This window comes from Acanthopagrus latus, chromosome 6 (assembly GCF_904848185.1).
Source record: "Acanthopagrus latus isolate v.2019 chromosome 6, fAcaLat1.1, whole genome shotgun sequence".
Lineage (NCBI taxonomy): Eukaryota > Metazoa > Chordata > Actinopteri > Spariformes > Sparidae > Acanthopagrus > Acanthopagrus latus.
The window spans coordinates 20,645,358-20,661,453 of record NC_051044.1 but is presented as its reverse complement, the minus strand read 5'-3'; the positions used below and the strand labels follow the sequence as shown (position 1 = coordinate 20,661,453).

Sequence of the window (16,096 nt, the reverse complement as noted above, 5' to 3'; positions counted from 1 at the left end):
AAAGTTCCATGTAGCTGCTTCAGTTTAAGGGGGGTGGGGTTGCGTCCCTCTACTCGGAAAAACTTCAGAGCTATTGTTAAAGTGCATAGTTACACCTTTGCTTTTCCTACCATGAAAAGTCAGCACACTGAGCTGTGAAAGTTAGCACCATCATCAAACATTTCTGCCGTCCACATCCAGTGAAAAAGCATCTTTATTGTATCATACTCACAAAGTAATTTGAATACAAAGAGAACCAATCATGGAATAACCAACTTAAACACCAGCATCAAACTACATGTAAAAATAAAGAAAAAGGGACATTCCACAGAAAACACAGTCTGAGCATCAAACTGAAACATTTTTACATATGCAGCATCGTCGGTCAGTTAGCATGGAGTTAATCGTAGCCTACAGGAAGCGGCGCACACTGATAAAAAGCACTTCAGTGGCGTTCAGTCCTGTCAGTTAAGCCAAGATGGATATGAGATTAAAACAAATTTAAAAAAAAAAAAAGAAGTTTATTTACTTTGTTTACTTTTAACTTCATGAATAATAATCAAAGCTGTAATAACTCAATCACAACTGAGTCAACTTATGCACATGTTGCATCTTGGCCAAGAGTCCCCTCTGGGTGGCGCTCTTGTGCTGTGCATAGTGATCTTAGTCAAGTCTTTTTAGTTTGATCAAGTACATCGACAGTGGAGTTTTTCTGTTTCTCTATCCAAATGATTTAAACTCATAAGGCCACAGTGAGATTTGTTTTTTTTTCTTTTAGTGTTTTTTTCTACATTTCACAACTTTTCCTCTTCATTCTCTTGCCGCCTCTCCTGCCAGAACAGAAGGCAGTGTTTAGTTTGGAGCTCAGCCTCTGGACCAGCCAGTGACTCCAGTTTCACTTCTTATCTTCTCATTCCATCACTTAGAAAATTTCTGCATCTCTGTAAGAAGACAAACTGAGGTTAAGGAAGGAGGAAAATCAGAAAAATGTGCCTTAGATGACGTTGCATGTGCGTGGGTTACCTTTGTCAAGATCAATGACTTTGGGCTGAGTGTTCATGTGGACCTTTTCTCTCAGCAGGTTGTTCTTGTAGTCTAGAAACCACACAGGAAACAAGAGAGTCACACAAAAAAAAAGTCACAACAAAAGGTCTCTCTGTAAACTCTAGTTCTTTCTTCAAACTCACCGAATCTTCTCTCCTCTGGGCAGCACACGTTCACTTCAGCGACGTCCATCTCAAACTCCTCCGAGCTGCTTTGGCTTCTGCTCGACCTATCACTGGCAGAGAGAGAGAGAGACACCTTAGTGTGTGTGTGTGTGTGTGTGTGTGTGTGTGTGTGTGTGTGTGTGTGTTCTCACTCACCTCATGGATGCCTGTGGATAAAACTCTGAAAACAGAAGAAAAGTCAATGAGAGTCAGCCAGTGAGTGTATTCCCGTGCAGATCACCTACGGTCAGACTGAGTTATTGCAGGTCAGACCTTTGATTTTGCGTCTGCGTGTGACGAGGATGATGATGAGGATAATGAACACCAGTAGCAGGAATGTGGTGAGGACGTATCCCAGCGGCAGGAGAAAGTGGTGCCTCTGGTCGGGCAGAATCACGTTGATGACTCGAGGTGACTCAGCCTTAGTGGTGTCTGAGGAGCACAGAAATCCCAACAGTCAGCGTTTGGTGCTCCTCTGTTCTTCATCTTCTCACTCAAAACAGACCAGTGTGTCATCTTGGGGTTTACAACCAAGAGCAGATTCAGCGCTGAACTCACATTACACACCTCATGAGTAACACGAAAAACAATCCATTTGGTTCAATAATAGCTGGCACTTGTTGTATTTCTTCACTTGGGGACTTTCTGTGGCTTCGCAGATTTTCATTGCTTTGTGGCGCTAGACCTGCGCTTGTCAGTCTTTCCTCTTTCATACTGATTTCATTTGTTCTCCCATTGAGCTTATTTTGTGACGTAGCTACTACAAATTTCAAACTGTCTTTCACGGTCATAAAAAAACAGTCGTAGCCACGTTAGCACTGTGGCTGTGTGGATGGCAGTGTTGGCACCAATGCTTGCATTTTGCTTGATTAGCGCTTCGCTAAAGGGCACGGCCAAGCATGGTTGAAAGTCACTCCAAATCAAATGCTAACCTCAGCAAGCTAGTTTGCTCACGGTGACAATGCTAATATGCTGCTGTCTCTCAGGCATACAACTACTATTTACTGTAATGTTTGTTAGCAGCCATGATACTTCACAAGTGTGTGTTTGAGATCAAAATGAAGGCCGATATTGAAGAAGGGCACATTCCTATACCAAAGGCGTCCACCCAAGCCCTTTTGGTTCCTGACCTACATGCACTGATGCAGTCAGGAAACTTTAGAGGTTTGTAGAACAAAATGATGGTTTATGATGGGTGCGGTCCAATCCATGAATACTAATAATGTGTAATAATTGCAGCTGTTATGATCTGGTTGTTATTTGTTGTGGACACTGAACACAATGAAGGCGTCGACTTTTAAACCTCATTTCTACTGACAGCGCTCTTCTCTTTGTTATCCAGCGGTTTGTGTTCAACCAGTGTTTACAGTGGCAGACTGCATCTAATGCTCCCAAACTAACACGTTCGCTGCAGTCATTTCTTTCCAAGCCCCGAAACAATTTTCCATCTATATGTGTGGCTGCATACTTTTTAATTTTTATTACATATATGTGTGTATGTGTGTGTATGTATGTGTGTGTGTGAGAGAGAGAGACAGAGAGAGAGAGAGAGAGAGAGAGAGGGAGAGAGTGAGAGAGAGGCCTCATACCCTCTAACACCTTGCAAACGTTTAATTTATTATTATTATTATTATTTTTTTTTACATGCGTTGACATTTCCTGGCTGTAAAAGAAAATCCTGAACACATTTCCAGAGCGGTGAATAATAATCAGGCGGTCAGCATTAGGTGAGACTGTATGTGCGGTTCTGCAGAGTGTGGAGAAGCAGAGGGCAGAAAGAGGAAGGGAACGCCTGGTTCCATTTTGCCTCATTAAAAAAAAAAAGTGCAAGGCAAGAAGCAGCTGCGGACCTCAGACTTGACATATCTGAGCCAAAATGAGATCCAGACAGAAAGTCATGCTGTGATTTAGTTTTCCTGGCAGTATAACACAGAGAACAGAGGAGAGGAAGAGGAGTGAAGGAAGGACAGAGTGGGGTGGAACAGAGGAGGAGAGCCAAGGGAGAGGAAGGGGACGGAGGGACGTTTCTCCGGAGGCTCGCCTGGCTCAGAGAGGCCAGAGAAGACCTCGCCTAGTGACCCCAAACACACATCCAGCTGTAGCGTATATTCAAACAACATGTTTATCAACATAGCAGATCTTCTGATGCTTTTATATCGTTTCGAGCCATTTTCCCCTGACCCACTGACAGATGGGAACATATGTGTTTGTGTTGAGACTGGCTGCCTGGCTCTCTCCCCCCCAAACTAACTCTGATGGTAGGGAGGGATTTGACCTACATCTCCTCCACTCTACTCCACTGACAGACTTCCTCGCCCCCATCCTCCCTTCTCTCGTTTTTATCTGTCTCTCAAAAACTCTCATCCCCCACTGCCTCGACCACTCTGTTTGTCTTTCCAGCTGCAGCACAGATGAAGGAAACTTCCTGGTCTTGTCTGTTCTCTTTCTTTGAAAGGAAAGGTTAAAGAAAAAAGAAAAGAAGAAGTGAGAAAAAGCGATGGAAAAAGAGCGAGCGAAAGGAACGTGACGAGGGCAAACAAACCTGAGCGTGTGGAGGTAAAAAAACAGAAGGAAGGCAGGACAGAGGGAAGGCGATGGTGGGGTGAAGAATGTCTCCAGAACGTCAGGAGAGAGCCAAAGTCAACAGGCCAGCAGACAGTCAGAGAGGGCAAAACAAGTCAGATAAGACCACTGAATACTGTTCGTCTGCATGCACGGGGGGGAAACTGCGCAAACTCACTCCTGCGCTGGAGATGCATCAGCTCTGCATCTTGTTTTTTTAAAACCAGTAAAATTCCCATGGTGCAATACTACTGTGTTATTACAGCTCGGGGAGCGGAGGATTAATTGTGTGGGCAGAGCTGGACTTAAGTCCAAAGACTGTATCCGAAAGATTCCACTGAAATGAGAGCGCACTTGGCACGCTCTCTCACACACATACACTCGCAAATGGACTCGGCCGCAGGAATTTCTCATTTCTAACCCCTCTCTCAATGATTTTCCCACATTGGTGCATCCGCCATTATCGGCTTTGTTTCAGTTACCTACTGGAAAAGACACATGCTCCAGAAACTGTCTCATCCTCCAAGAATTTGGCAGCTGGCACGCCAACATGCCAATCCTTCTTTTCTGTCTGATCCCACTCTCTTCTTCTTCTTCTTCTTCTTCTTCTTTCTCATTTGCTGTCAGAGTCAGGATTCTTTTAGGTGGGTCAAAAGACTGAGGAATGTGAACCGTGCAATCAAGAGGAAAGAAACGGAAGAGGAGAACACCAAACACATCATAAGTGTGTCGAGTAGTGCCATAATGGCGAAAAAGTCTTGAGCGGTGGCTTGAGGAGAAGGTGAAGGGCAATGAGGGGGAGGATTTTGAGGGGATTGTGAGAAAGTACGTGTTGCTTCAGGGGTCTGGCGTCAGACGAGCTGACGGTGCAAGTAAAAATCTCTCATGATACAAACAGAAAACTTTAGAAATAAAAGTCCCCCCTGCCTGCCTGCCCCCCCCCTTTTCCTCCATCTCTTCCTCCTCTGCTGCTCTTTGGAGAGTCGCAGACCAAACACAGAACGAGGTTGATAGTGAAGAAAATAACAGATGCCTGCAAAGAGCTTTTTCTTCTAACTGTACACATGATAATTCAAATCCAGTGAGTCAGAAAACATCCGCTCTGTGCCACTCCTGCTCACACACACTGACTTAACAACTAGAGCAGCAGCAGCAGCAGCAGCAGCAGAGATGTGTCTTTGTGTACTTGTGTGCACGATTGCGTGTTACCTTTGTCCTCACTTGGCAGTGCTTTGGCTGGCAGGGTGGTCTGAATCACTGGTGGCTCCACGGTGACCTGAAACTCCCTTCTCTCGTGCAGACCACAGTAATGGTGGTGGAGGTGGCAGGAGTACATCCCCTGGTCTGTGGGCTGCGTGTTGGATGCAGACAAGTCAGACACATTTGTGCATTACACTGTAGGCCTTTGTGCCTTCGGATGGCACAATCTGTGTAACAGATGCTAACAGCAACAAAAAAAAAAAAAAAGAAGAAAGAAAGTTGCGGCTCAAAAACACTTAAATTGGAATGATGTGAATGTGCATGCCATCACAGGGCAGCAACTTTAATGGTTTGCTGTTAAAGATTAGTACCATATTTAGCACCCACTTCTGGTGGTTTGTCCAGTAAACTGTCCGTTTTTGATAGTTTGACGGATATTCTTAGCATAGATGTGGACGTGAAGTTTTTTTTATTCTGAGAGTCAACAATCACGCTAGCAGCCGTGTTAGCAAGCACTATACTTAAACATAGAGGACATGCTAAGATGCTAACAGTGAAAATTCTAACGTGCTGCTGTTTCGCTTAATGTTCACCATCTTTGTTTAGCCTGTTAGCATGCTTGTACTCGCTTATTAGCACTACACATAAAGTGTGGCTAGCATGGCTAAAAATCTCTAAAAAAGGGGAATTTAAAAACAGGTTTATCATCAGTAAAACAAGCCTGTAGGGGAGACTTAACAGGTCAGGTTTAACAGTGTTTGATTTTGATGTCATGAGTCAACTATTAACTATTTGGGTAACATTTTTTTGCGTATGTCTGAGCAGAAAAACCTCAGTAAGTATGAGACATCAATTTGTCTTTTAGACAGAGATAGATCATTACAGAACATGTCCACACTGAGATTCATGTCTCTGTCTTGTTTCTGATTGGTGCAGTTTGAGACATTGTAGTACCCTGTTCCACTCTGGTTTGGCTTGTCCACTTTAAAAATCTAGAGCAACAAATTTGCCAGACAAAAAAGCCCTGTTGTTTTCATGTGCATTGCACAACATACTCTTTGAATTAGGATTATTGGCCCACTAATCTGCATACATAGGACAATTTGAAAACATTTTGAATTTATAATCTATCAGAATACTTGAGAAAGTATATATTGCTATCTTTCCAGGGACATTGGGTTGTTTAAATGTAAGTGCTGTTTAATTCAGCGTTTTTTTCTTTTTAAAACATACAAGAAGAATGAAATGGCTTTGACAGTCAGCTGAGTGTTTGCTGTAGCTGAATGGAAAACTGGCTGTGTTCCACAATTTTGTCATTACTCTCCGATGGCTCCCGAGAATGTATTTAACCTAAATGATCTGATTTACGAGCCCTATCAAACAACACTGGAACAGAGTGAGATTCCTAAAATATGACTGTCAACCGATCTCTGCTTGGTATTACTCCAAACAGAACGGAAGGATTGGTAGGAAGGCCCTTCGGACAGATCCTGTTTGTTGTTGACGTGAATTTTCATCTTTACTGTGGCCCCTCAACCTCACGTATCCCGGCGGAATAATAAAGTTTAACTTGACAAGAGGCGCATTACTAATGAAACTTCCATGTGTTCTGGAAACACTGTAAACATGCTCACACACGGCCAAACACACCTTGGAAAACAGTATCCAAAGTGCATGAGGACACATATTTAGAATAAGGAAGACCCCCAGTGAGAAGTGTAGCTCTTGCCAAAGCAGTATATTTTTTCAATCAGGCTCCTGTGGTGTTTTCTGTTCCTCTCCTTTCACCCACCTGCAGATCAGATATGGCAAGAGAGAAGTCCCCCTCTGAGAAGGCTTGGTTGCTGATGTTCATCTTCCTCTGGAGGAACAGTGGCCCGTAGCTACGCTGCTCCCCAGAGGCGTACAGGTCCACCAGGCGGTCAGCGCGGTCGTGGTGGACCCCTGCAGACTGACGGTCCCAGTGGACCACCTGGGGGCCAACAAGGTACAGAACGGAGTTATATCCCTCAGCCGATATCATGGAATCCCTCCAAATTAAAAGTGGATCTAGACTGAGACCAAAGACGCACACACCTGCTGGTCCTCCTCCTCCTCGCTCCAGTCTGTCCACACGTTACGTCGGTTGATGCACGGCAGCACCACGGTACTGCCGAGCAGCACCACATACACCGCCTTCTGTCCGTCCCAGTAACGCTGTTCTTTACGGCCTTTATGGGAAATGTGCAGAAAAACACAACACACTCAGCTTCCAGGTCGTAATGTGTCGACCAACTATGTGGATGGCTCCGTGATACGTACGTGATTTAGTGACATTGAGCTGAACTCTGACTGTCTCATACAGGTGGCAGTAAAGATGGTGGAGGTTACAAGAGTAGAGACCTCTGTCATTCATTGTGACATCTGTAAACACATGCAAAGACCCAAAAAATGCAAACATTATGATAATACCAGATAAAATCACTGATTGAAGGACTGTACTGTAGTTTGTGACGATAAATCATGTAGGCTAGACTTCACATTACTTACAAACATTTTCCAAACCATGCCTCCTGAGGCAGCGGTGGGTTTCCATTCATTTCCCTTTGGTATGAAAATTAGTTTGCAGAAACTAAACATTTGGGATGGCTAGGAAAATACATGACAGTGAACATTATTTCATATTCTTTTTATCAAAATTACACCACTGGAACATGGAGTCAGTCAAGAGCTTTGGATCCTTGTGATTAGTGCAGTCAGGTGTTCGTCCTGCTCTGACAGCTCTGTCCGAAGTTTATTCTTCACAAGTTCAGCTGTCGTAAAATAACTTGTGGCAGTGAATCAACAAACAAGCACAGCTGTTAAGAAAATAATCATTTATGTACTTGAATTCCACTGTTGCTACGTTGAACTCGACTTTCTGTGGATTTGTTTGAATGTCTGAGTTTTCCGCTAGCACACGAATGCACCAAAATGGAACAGTTTTCGAAGCAGCAGGGTTTCCTGCATGTTTTCAGTGAAACCAAGACCGTCTCTGCTATCCACCAATAAATTACATTAAAAAAAAAAAATCATTAAAAATTGTGCAGGCAAATTAAAATTGTCATGGGATTGAGGCCCTCAAGCCATTAACTGAACTTGTTTCATGAGGTGCTACTGTGGCAATAATGCAGCTTCAACAAATAAGGGGATTTTATGGTCACTGATAACATCTCCAGCTTTTCTATTTGTAATTTTTAGTATTTCCAATTGCTGCTACATTCACTCCACTACATTTTAGAAGGTAATATTGTACTTTTTTTACAAGAACATTTATTTGACAACTTTAGTTACTAGTTACTTGTCATACTGTCGCACGATTAGATTGACTGCATGTATATAGTACATGTATGTAAATATATTAGTATGATTTACATTTACTTCTACTTTTGATACTTCTTATTAAAGAACTTTTCCTGAAGTGCCATTGGTTTGGGTGATTTTCACTATTACAACTGAAAAATATCTAATAAAGTACTCTGCTCTTTACTTTTACTCTTACTTTTAAGTATGGCTTTGGGTACTTTTTACTGTAGTGCTGGCTGCTGGGTTAAAAGACAGACCCTAACTCTACTTTTATTGTTTGAAAAAGGTCATCAGTTTTGAAAATTGCGTTAAGGCAGAGCTCAATCAGATCATCAGACAATGCACAATGCCATTCACCAACAGCTACAGACATAACATTCAAAGACAGTGAGTGTGACCTTTGATGACCAGGGAGAAGTTTCCGTCCCTGAAGGCTGTTGGGCTGAGGCCGACCCTGCCCAGGTTGTAGGAGTTGTAGATCCTCTGGTCCCCTGCAGAGAACATGTCCAGCACCCTCTCCATGGCGTAGTCTGGGTGGGCTCGGAACATGTCCCAGTGGACCACCCTCTGTCTGTCCCTCACCCTGTCCCGGGTCCACACCATGCGGCCGCTCACACATTGCAGCACCACCCTCGACCCAGCGGGGGCGCTCACATTATAGCCCGCCACTACCACACTGCTGCTGCTGTCAGACTGAGCTGACGCTGGAGGACAGAGAGGATATGAAGAGTTTCACACTCATTCACTAATACTCTCTGAACAGAAATGCAGAGATATGAATTATCCAACATATCAGGGCAGTGTTTTTTTTGTCACACTTGAGTCAAATGTCCGCATCCAGTGTAGTTAGATCTACTGTGGTTAAAGGAACACTATGTAGCTTTGGGGCAGAAATGCAAACTCAGAAATGTTATTTTTTTCCATAACTGAATAAACAAGCAGTGTTCTCTGAGAAAAATAAGGTTGCAGAACACTGTTTGGAACTAAAAAGGTGGCAGGGTCGGCCACATATAAACAAAGTAAAACAGTATGAAAACTGTCTTGTCCTTCAAGGTCAGTTTGTATATTCAATTTGCTTTGGCACTGAAAAAAAATCAGTGAAGTCAATGAAGATATTTCTCTTCTGGTTAAAATGTCTTCCCCAAAACTACATAGTGCACCTTTAAAGGTCAGGGAAACATTGTGATTTTCGGTTACATGTCCCTAAAAAGTTCATGAAAGTCGGACGAAATTCAATCATTAGATTTCATGTGCATGGACCCACATCCTCCATTTTACACTTGTGCTGAGTGTCACTAAAAAGATGGGCAGTTTTGTCCAGACTGAACACTGCAGATTCAATTTTGTTACCATGTTAGTACTTCATGAGTTGCTGTGAGACCGTGTCAAATCACAAAACACACACAAAGAGAAACATACCTGCAGTGAAGAGGCAGACCACGGGGACTGAAACAGAAACAGTGGGGAAGGTGAACAGGATAATCACTTAAACAGACCCTCTCAGACTGCTACTGCATGTTGTGTTGAAAAATACAAGTCCCACTGGACAGAAGGCTCCCTTAAATCAGACTAAACTACAACTGGAGTTTTTTCAGTTAGTAAAAAAGTAAACAGAAAAGGAGAGGAACAGGCATGACAAAGTAAATATGACAAGGCCTAAATTGAAACACAATAGTGGAAACTTTAACTAATAGTCATGTTTGGAGAATGAATGTGGTTAATGTCTTTCACCACAATGTCTTTATACTGACTCAGCAAAAGTCATCTGACAGGAATGTGTCTGTGTGTGAATGTTAGGCAGGAGTCTGCTTTTAATATTAGTCTGAAAACTTCAGATTTATCAGATTTATAATTTCTGTCTCTAGATGGCATCACATTAACTGACAACTGACTCTTAAAGAAACATCAAAACAGGGTGAAAAATCACAAAACTAAGACAGTGAAATATTTTTTGGGGGTAAATGGTGGTGCACATTTGGCCTTAACAGGCTTCTATTCATAATAGTAATGTTAAGTTCTGGATGATGGCACCTGAGACATGCAAAACAAAGCCGCACCGACAGAACTCCGGTCTACTTACTGTGGATGAAGAGGAGAGCCTGCAGGATGAAATCCTCCCTCTCGCTCCTCATGTTGACAATGTTAATGGCACAGAGCTTGTCAAGGCTGCACAGATGAGAGGACCTGACAGTAAGAAGATGTGTGTTTTTCTGTATCCATCCACAGCAGCAGCAGCAGCGGCAGCAGCAGCAGGACTTTGTTTGGTCAGATTTCAGAGTGTGAAGATACACAGCGCCACGTTAGGACTTCAATAGGCAGCAGAACCAAAAACTGAAGTGATCCCACCCGGGACTTGAAACATGACACCACCGGCCTACATGTAGCTACACCCACTCTCCTCTGAAAACTAACATTTTAATTTATAACAGCACAGCATGTCAAGGGAGAGATTTACGAGTACAAGCTGAAAGTTGCCAGTGTTGTGGGTACATTTATTTGTTTGTGATGTAAAGACACAAATAGATTCAAGTCTTTGCTTTAACTCGACAGAATAGATCTGATGAATTAAAATGAAAATAATAATACTGTAAGCCCATGATGTACACTGTATGTCCTTTTATACTTCTACTTCACTGTATTAAAAAAAAGGTGCACTCTGTAGTTTTGGTGAAGACATTTTAATCAGAGGAGAAAGATCTTAACAAAGAAAATAAACAAACTCTCTTGGTTTTCATGACTGAATAAACAGAACAAACAAACTGACTTTAAAGGACAAGTTTCATACTGTTTTACTTTATTTATTTGTGGCAGACCCTGCCTCATTTCTAGCTTCAAACAGTGTTCTGGGGACCTTTATTTTTCTCCGAGAACAGCTATGTCATTCAGTTATATTTTGTATTTGAGTTTGTATTATCTCCTCATTAATATTTTAAATATTAACATTCACCATCACTAAATAGTGCCCCTTAAATTTGTGTGACAGACATGTTTCTGTCAGTGGTGTATTACACTAAAATTCTTATTAGAGCATAAAAGTATTATTATTATCATCATTGCTGCTGTCGTTCATTCTCAAAGTGATAAACATTAAAAAGCTAAATCATAAAATATGTGTGAAAAATAAGGCTGAGAACTTAACAAGGCTAAAATGTGTACTTCATCATGAGGTTTTATTTCACAATCCTCAACACAATAAACTACTTCAAAATGCACCAAACATTTACTGCGGTATTTATGGCAGCAAATGTTTCCACTGCTGCTGCTCTTCTCGTTCAGCTCAAAGACGACCCACAGTGGCTGAAACCATCACATGACGTACAGTCACTGCGCAGCTATCGAAGCTCGTTGGTATCAATATTTCTGTATTATAAACAGGCCCAAGTCCTGCACCTGTCTCAGTGCTGATTGGTTGCTGACATTAGCTTCGGCTGAATAAACCGTCGTCGTTATGCTCCTGTCGAGGAGAGGGATGACAGAGGACGCGCTATTTCTGTATTATCAACCGGAGGTACTGTTGGCGTCCTGCTCTCTCACCTGAAAAGGTTAGTTCCCATACCGGGAGTCGAACCCGGGCCGCCTGGGTGAAAACCAGGAATCCTAACCGCTAGACCATATGGGACCTGCAAGACACGTTGTATCCTTTGAAATTCGAAATTGGCTTGTGATAGGTATTATGCCCCCGTGAATAAAACCTGGTATGTGTAATCCTAATCCACACCAGACAACAAACATACTATTTTGACAGTATAAACCTCAACTGCTGTTTTTGTGTGTCTCATTCCCTTGCAAAACATTGTTTGGTATTTTTCAATTTTAATTCCTCCCTGCTGTCTCATCTCAGACCATATCACAGTAACCCGCCCTATCATGTATATTATAATATTAATTGATACGTTTTTTTTTGGAAGTTTATTTCCTATCAGCAATACGATTTTTTCCAGCAGCCAGTATGACCTCTCCTGTTTGCTGATAAAAATATATTTAAAATGTTGTCACTTTTGTGGTGACACCATGAGATGCTCAGCGAGAGCACTGCGCACGCGGAACTTTCGTTTCCGACTTGTTGACGACCGGAGTGTTTAGGTGTTACACCCCACAAGCTTCCCCTGAAACAAGCGAACTCATTCAAGGGTTTCTGATTGGAGGTATATGAGTCTAGCAAGTGTATTTACTTACAATTATTTCGTCGAAATGTTCATATATGGCTTTTTGAATATCATTTTGATGTCCGACTGTTGATGTTTTATTTCTATGAGCATTTTCCGTGCTGTTGTTTCAGTGTTTAGCCGCGTCAGTTAGCTAGCATGCTTGCTCGGTATCGCAGCTAACCCTAGCTAGCTAATCACCCGGTGTCACGGCAAACTCGGAGCACAGAATCATCCTTACGGTTTACAAATGTTTTATACTTTTTTTTTTTATTGTCCAGAAGTCTTAAACCCCTATTATTTTTCTGCAGGTCCTGTGTTAAACGTTCAAATATGTTTTTGACAAGATCGGAGTATGACAGGTAGGTGCAACATAAACTGCTTTGTCATTTATTGAGCCGTTCTCAGTGGAGATGAGCAAACTTGAGAGCGCAGCCATGTTAAAAGTTGTATGTACAGGCTTTTCGTCTCAATAAATCTGAAGGGGAATCTGAAAGTGCTTTTGTTTCCTACCCTTGCAGTAACTTTATAGCTTGTTGCATGCAGTAAGGAGGTAGCGAGTTACTTTGCAACATGTTATTTTGCTTTCACTTTCGATATACTTTTTTTTTCTTCTTCAAAACAACCTTTATTAAACCAGGAAAACCTAATTGTGATTTAATTGTGTGGTTCAAGAGTGTTCTACTCAAGGTAGCCAGTGAAGCTTTCAAAGTGTGTTGACTCTAACGCCCACAAATTAATACAAACCAAACGTAATAACAAATTAATTGATTTGTTCCCGGCACAAACAGATTTCTGGCATCTTTGAATTAACAAAACTTGTAAATTCTTATCAAGATTCACATGTGTCTTCCAGAGGTGTGAACACATTCTCACCTGAAGGAAGGTTGTTCCAGGTTGAATATGCCATCGAGGCAATAAAGGTGGGTATTACATGCTGAATCACTTGAGCCAACTAATAGCCCTCCTCTGTGTGATATTCTACGCTTAACTTGAAAATAGTGCTCAAAATTTAATTTAGTCTGACCTTGCTTCCTCAGTTGGGCTCCACAGCTATTGGTATCCAGACATCCGAGGGGGTGTGTCTGGCTGTGGAGAAGAGGATCACCTCCCCACTGATGGAACCCAACAGCATTGAAAAGATCGTGGAGATTGACACTCACATCGGTAAGTGGAAAGACGGGCTGAAGTTCAATCAGTCATGAATACACCCTGATCTTGTATAATTATATTCCCTCAGATGAAATGACATCACATATGTCACCTGCAGTTTTTTGTTTTTTTTTTTTTTTTTAAACTTATCTTTCTTTCTTCTTCAAAGGTTGTGCCATGAGTGGCTTGATAGCTGATGCCAAGACTCTAATCGACAAAGCAAGAGTGGAAACACAGGTATGCATATCGAGCAAATGATAGCAAATCATTGACCTTGAGTTTTCCTGTCATTTACCTGTGTGTGTGTGTGTATATTACTCCTCAGAACCACTGGTTTACTTACAACGAGACTATGACAGTGGAGAGTGTGACTCAGGCTGTGTCCAACCTGGCGCTGCAGTTTGGAGAGGAGGATGCTGATCCCGGTGCCATGGTCAGCTGTTTAGTTCATCTCCAAGCCGAAACACTCATGTAGTCAAACCTCACACACGTAGATTGATTGCTAAACGTGTATAACTCTCTCCTCCTTTGTTGTCTATACAGAGTCGACCATTTGGTGTAGCACTTCTGTTTGGAGGAGTTGACGAAAAAGGACCCCAGCTGTATGTCAAGAATCTCAAATTACAAACATTTGTGAAATTCAATTCACCTTTAATTAATAATTCACACCGATTTAATCATTATGTGCTTTATGAATGCAGGTACCACATGGACCCATCAGGAACCTTTGTGCAGTGTGATGCTCGGGCCATCGGCTCAGCATCTGAGGGAGCACAGAGCTCCCTGCAAGAGGTCTACCACAAGGTACAGAATGCTGCATATTTAAACAGGAAGACTTAGTAAGACTTGGTCATACGTTACCATCTTGTGTGAGTTGGTAATTTGTTTTATTTTTTTCTAATTGATGGAATTAGAATTATTTTAGAATGTTCTTTGGCCATTTTGATGTGAGCTGTGTAAAGATGAAAAAATTAATATTTGGAGGCCTGATCAGATATATCTTTTGTGTTTCTCCCTCTCTCCCTGGGTAACTGATAGTCCATGACATTAAAAGATGCCATCAAGTCATCTCTCACCATTCTGAAGCAGGTGATGGAGGAGAAGCTCAACGCCACCAACATTGAGGTTTGTTCTTCATTTCTCAACCAGTTTCTGAATACTTGATTTTAACACAAGGTGCTTGTAGAAAGTTGGATTTGTTTGGGAAAATGTACAGTGTAAACCACCGAAGTACAAATGTCAAGTGCAAACCACATCAACAATTTTATTTTGACTGTCATTTTGAAAAAAAACACCACAGCAGTTTTAAGGTTTTTATGGGACTACTAGAGTTTAAATCCTGTGGTTTCATGTAGACTTTCTTGCTGTGTCTCCTCTGTAGCTGGCAACAGTAGAGCCCGGGAAGACCTTCCATATGTATTCCAAAGAGGAGCTGGAGGATGTAATCAAGGACATCTAGAGCAGAAAAGACTTGAAAGTCTTGTTTTGAGTTCTGGGCAGGAGAGGACGTGGAAGTACACCTGGGCTGAATGTCACAACACAATTGCATCTTTCCATCAGCACATTTTGTCCTGTCTGCATTCAGACTATTTTTGGATTGCATAAGAGGTTTCTCTTTGTAATGTGCTAATTTTTACTCCTTGTCTCTCAGTATCTGTGCAACTCTGGACAGGGGTCTGACCAGCGCTTAAAACTGGGCGGCAGGAAAACGGTGTCGGGGAGGGGGGGTATTTTTTGTTACGAATCAGTACTGAAATTAAACTTGTATTCAGAAAGTCGTCTGAGTCGGTCAGTTTTTGTGTTATTCTTTTGCTGTTATTGTTTCACATAGGATGCTAGAAAGTGGTGATCTCATAGTATCGTACTTTGTGTGTCGGCTTTTTTAAAAATGAAAGTAAAGATAAATATGCCCTGAAGTCCTGATGCAGGAACAGCAGGAGTATTGTTGGTGGCTGACTCTAAGTCAAACATAAGGATATGTGAAATACTTGTTTACTTTCCCACTGAAAACACTATAAAAACATGTATTTTCTCTGCGTTGACCTACAGTCACACTTTATGATGGCTAGTGGTTAGCTGCTGTTTACTAGCTAGCCAAAATAACATCGGCTAGTGTTTGTAGCTCTTTGATTTTCAGCAAATAATAGAAAAGGGGAAATGCAGTGTGATATTGTATTCATTTGGAGAGTTACAGCACTTTATTTTCAGGAAATGTTCTCCTCCAAAGTGGATATATTGTCCTTTACTGCCATTTACTCCATAATCATCTGATGATAAAATGTTTACTTAAAAGTCTTACAGCTTTTTAAAACTTCTGCTTATGTGGCGGAAAGAAAAAAACTTCTCCAGACTATTTGTTCTGGGTTGTTCTGTTTCTTGGAAACGTTAACAAATTCAAAGAATGAATTCTCCTTTGGAAAACGTAAAAGGCTTGCCCCGGTCTCTGCGCGGTCCTTCCACCAGGGGGCGCTGTGACACCAGAAAACATTTGACATCTCACTTCAGGATGATTCCTGCCGTCCAATG

General features: G+C 41.9%; 2 protein-coding genes and 1 non-coding gene across 3 annotated transcripts; 1 reads left to right on the top strand and 2 right to left on the bottom strand.

The window, feature by feature from the left end:
* Positions 1-175: 175 nt before the first annotated feature.
* On the bottom strand, positions 176-10,581 carry LOC119020958 (matrix remodeling-associated protein 8-like). The gene is made up of 12 exons (XM_037100781.1): positions 10,354-10,581; positions 9,693-9,719; positions 8,672-8,977; positions 7,251-7,352; positions 7,026-7,159; positions 6,742-6,921; positions 4,959-5,100; positions 1,461-1,619; positions 1,344-1,368; positions 1,167-1,258; positions 1,003-1,074; positions 176-920 (listed from the first exon to the last, which is right to left on the bottom strand). Exons 1-12 carry the CDS (start codon positions 10,403-10,405, stop codon positions 898-900), a joined length of 1,314 nt encoding a protein of 437 aa, XP_036956676.1. The 5' UTR covers positions 10,406-10,581; the 3' UTR covers positions 176-897.
* A 1,239-nt stretch (positions 10,582-11,820) lies between these two features.
* trnae-uuc lies at positions 11,821-11,892 on the bottom strand. The gene has a single exon. It is a non-coding gene; the product is annotated as a tRNA-Glu (tRNA).
* A 416-nt stretch (positions 11,893-12,308) lies between these two features.
* On the top strand, positions 12,309-15,348 carry psma5 (proteasome 20S subunit alpha 5). Its single transcript, XM_037102612.1, has 10 exons — positions 12,309-12,418; positions 12,730-12,780; positions 13,275-13,341; positions 13,459-13,585; positions 13,740-13,807; positions 13,896-14,003; positions 14,114-14,172; positions 14,272-14,374; positions 14,609-14,695; positions 14,952-15,348. The coding sequence occupies exons 2-10, from the start codon at positions 12,752-12,754 to the stop codon at positions 15,027-15,029; spliced, it is 726 nt and encodes a 241-aa protein (XP_036958507.1). The 5' UTR covers positions 12,309-12,418; positions 12,730-12,751; the 3' UTR covers positions 15,030-15,348.
* The last annotated feature ends 748 nt before the right edge of the window (positions 15,349-16,096 follow it).

Coding starts and splice junctions, on each gene's coding strand:
- LOC119020958 (XM_037100781.1), bottom strand. CDS start 10,405: ATGAGGAGCGAGAGGGAGGATTTCATCCTGCAGGCTCTCCTCTTCATC. Junction 8,978..9,692: donor GGTCTGCCTCTTCACTGCAG/GTATGTTTCTCT, acceptor TCTGTCCTCCAG/CGTCAGCTCAGTCTGACAGC. Junction 6,922..7,025: donor AGGAGGAGGAGGACCAGCAG/GTGTGTGCGTCT, acceptor GTTGGCCCCCAG/GTGGTCCACTGGGACCGTCA.
- psma5 (XM_037102612.1), top strand. CDS start 12,752: ATGTTTTTGACAAGATCGGAGTATGACAG. Junction 12,781..13,274: donor ACAAGATCGGAGTATGACAG/GTAGGTGCAACA, acceptor TGTGTCTTCCAG/AGGTGTGAACACATTCTCAC. Junction 14,696..14,951: donor TCAACGCCACCAACATTGAG/GTTTGTTCTTCA, acceptor TCTCCTCTGTAG/CTGGCAACAGTAGAGCCCGG.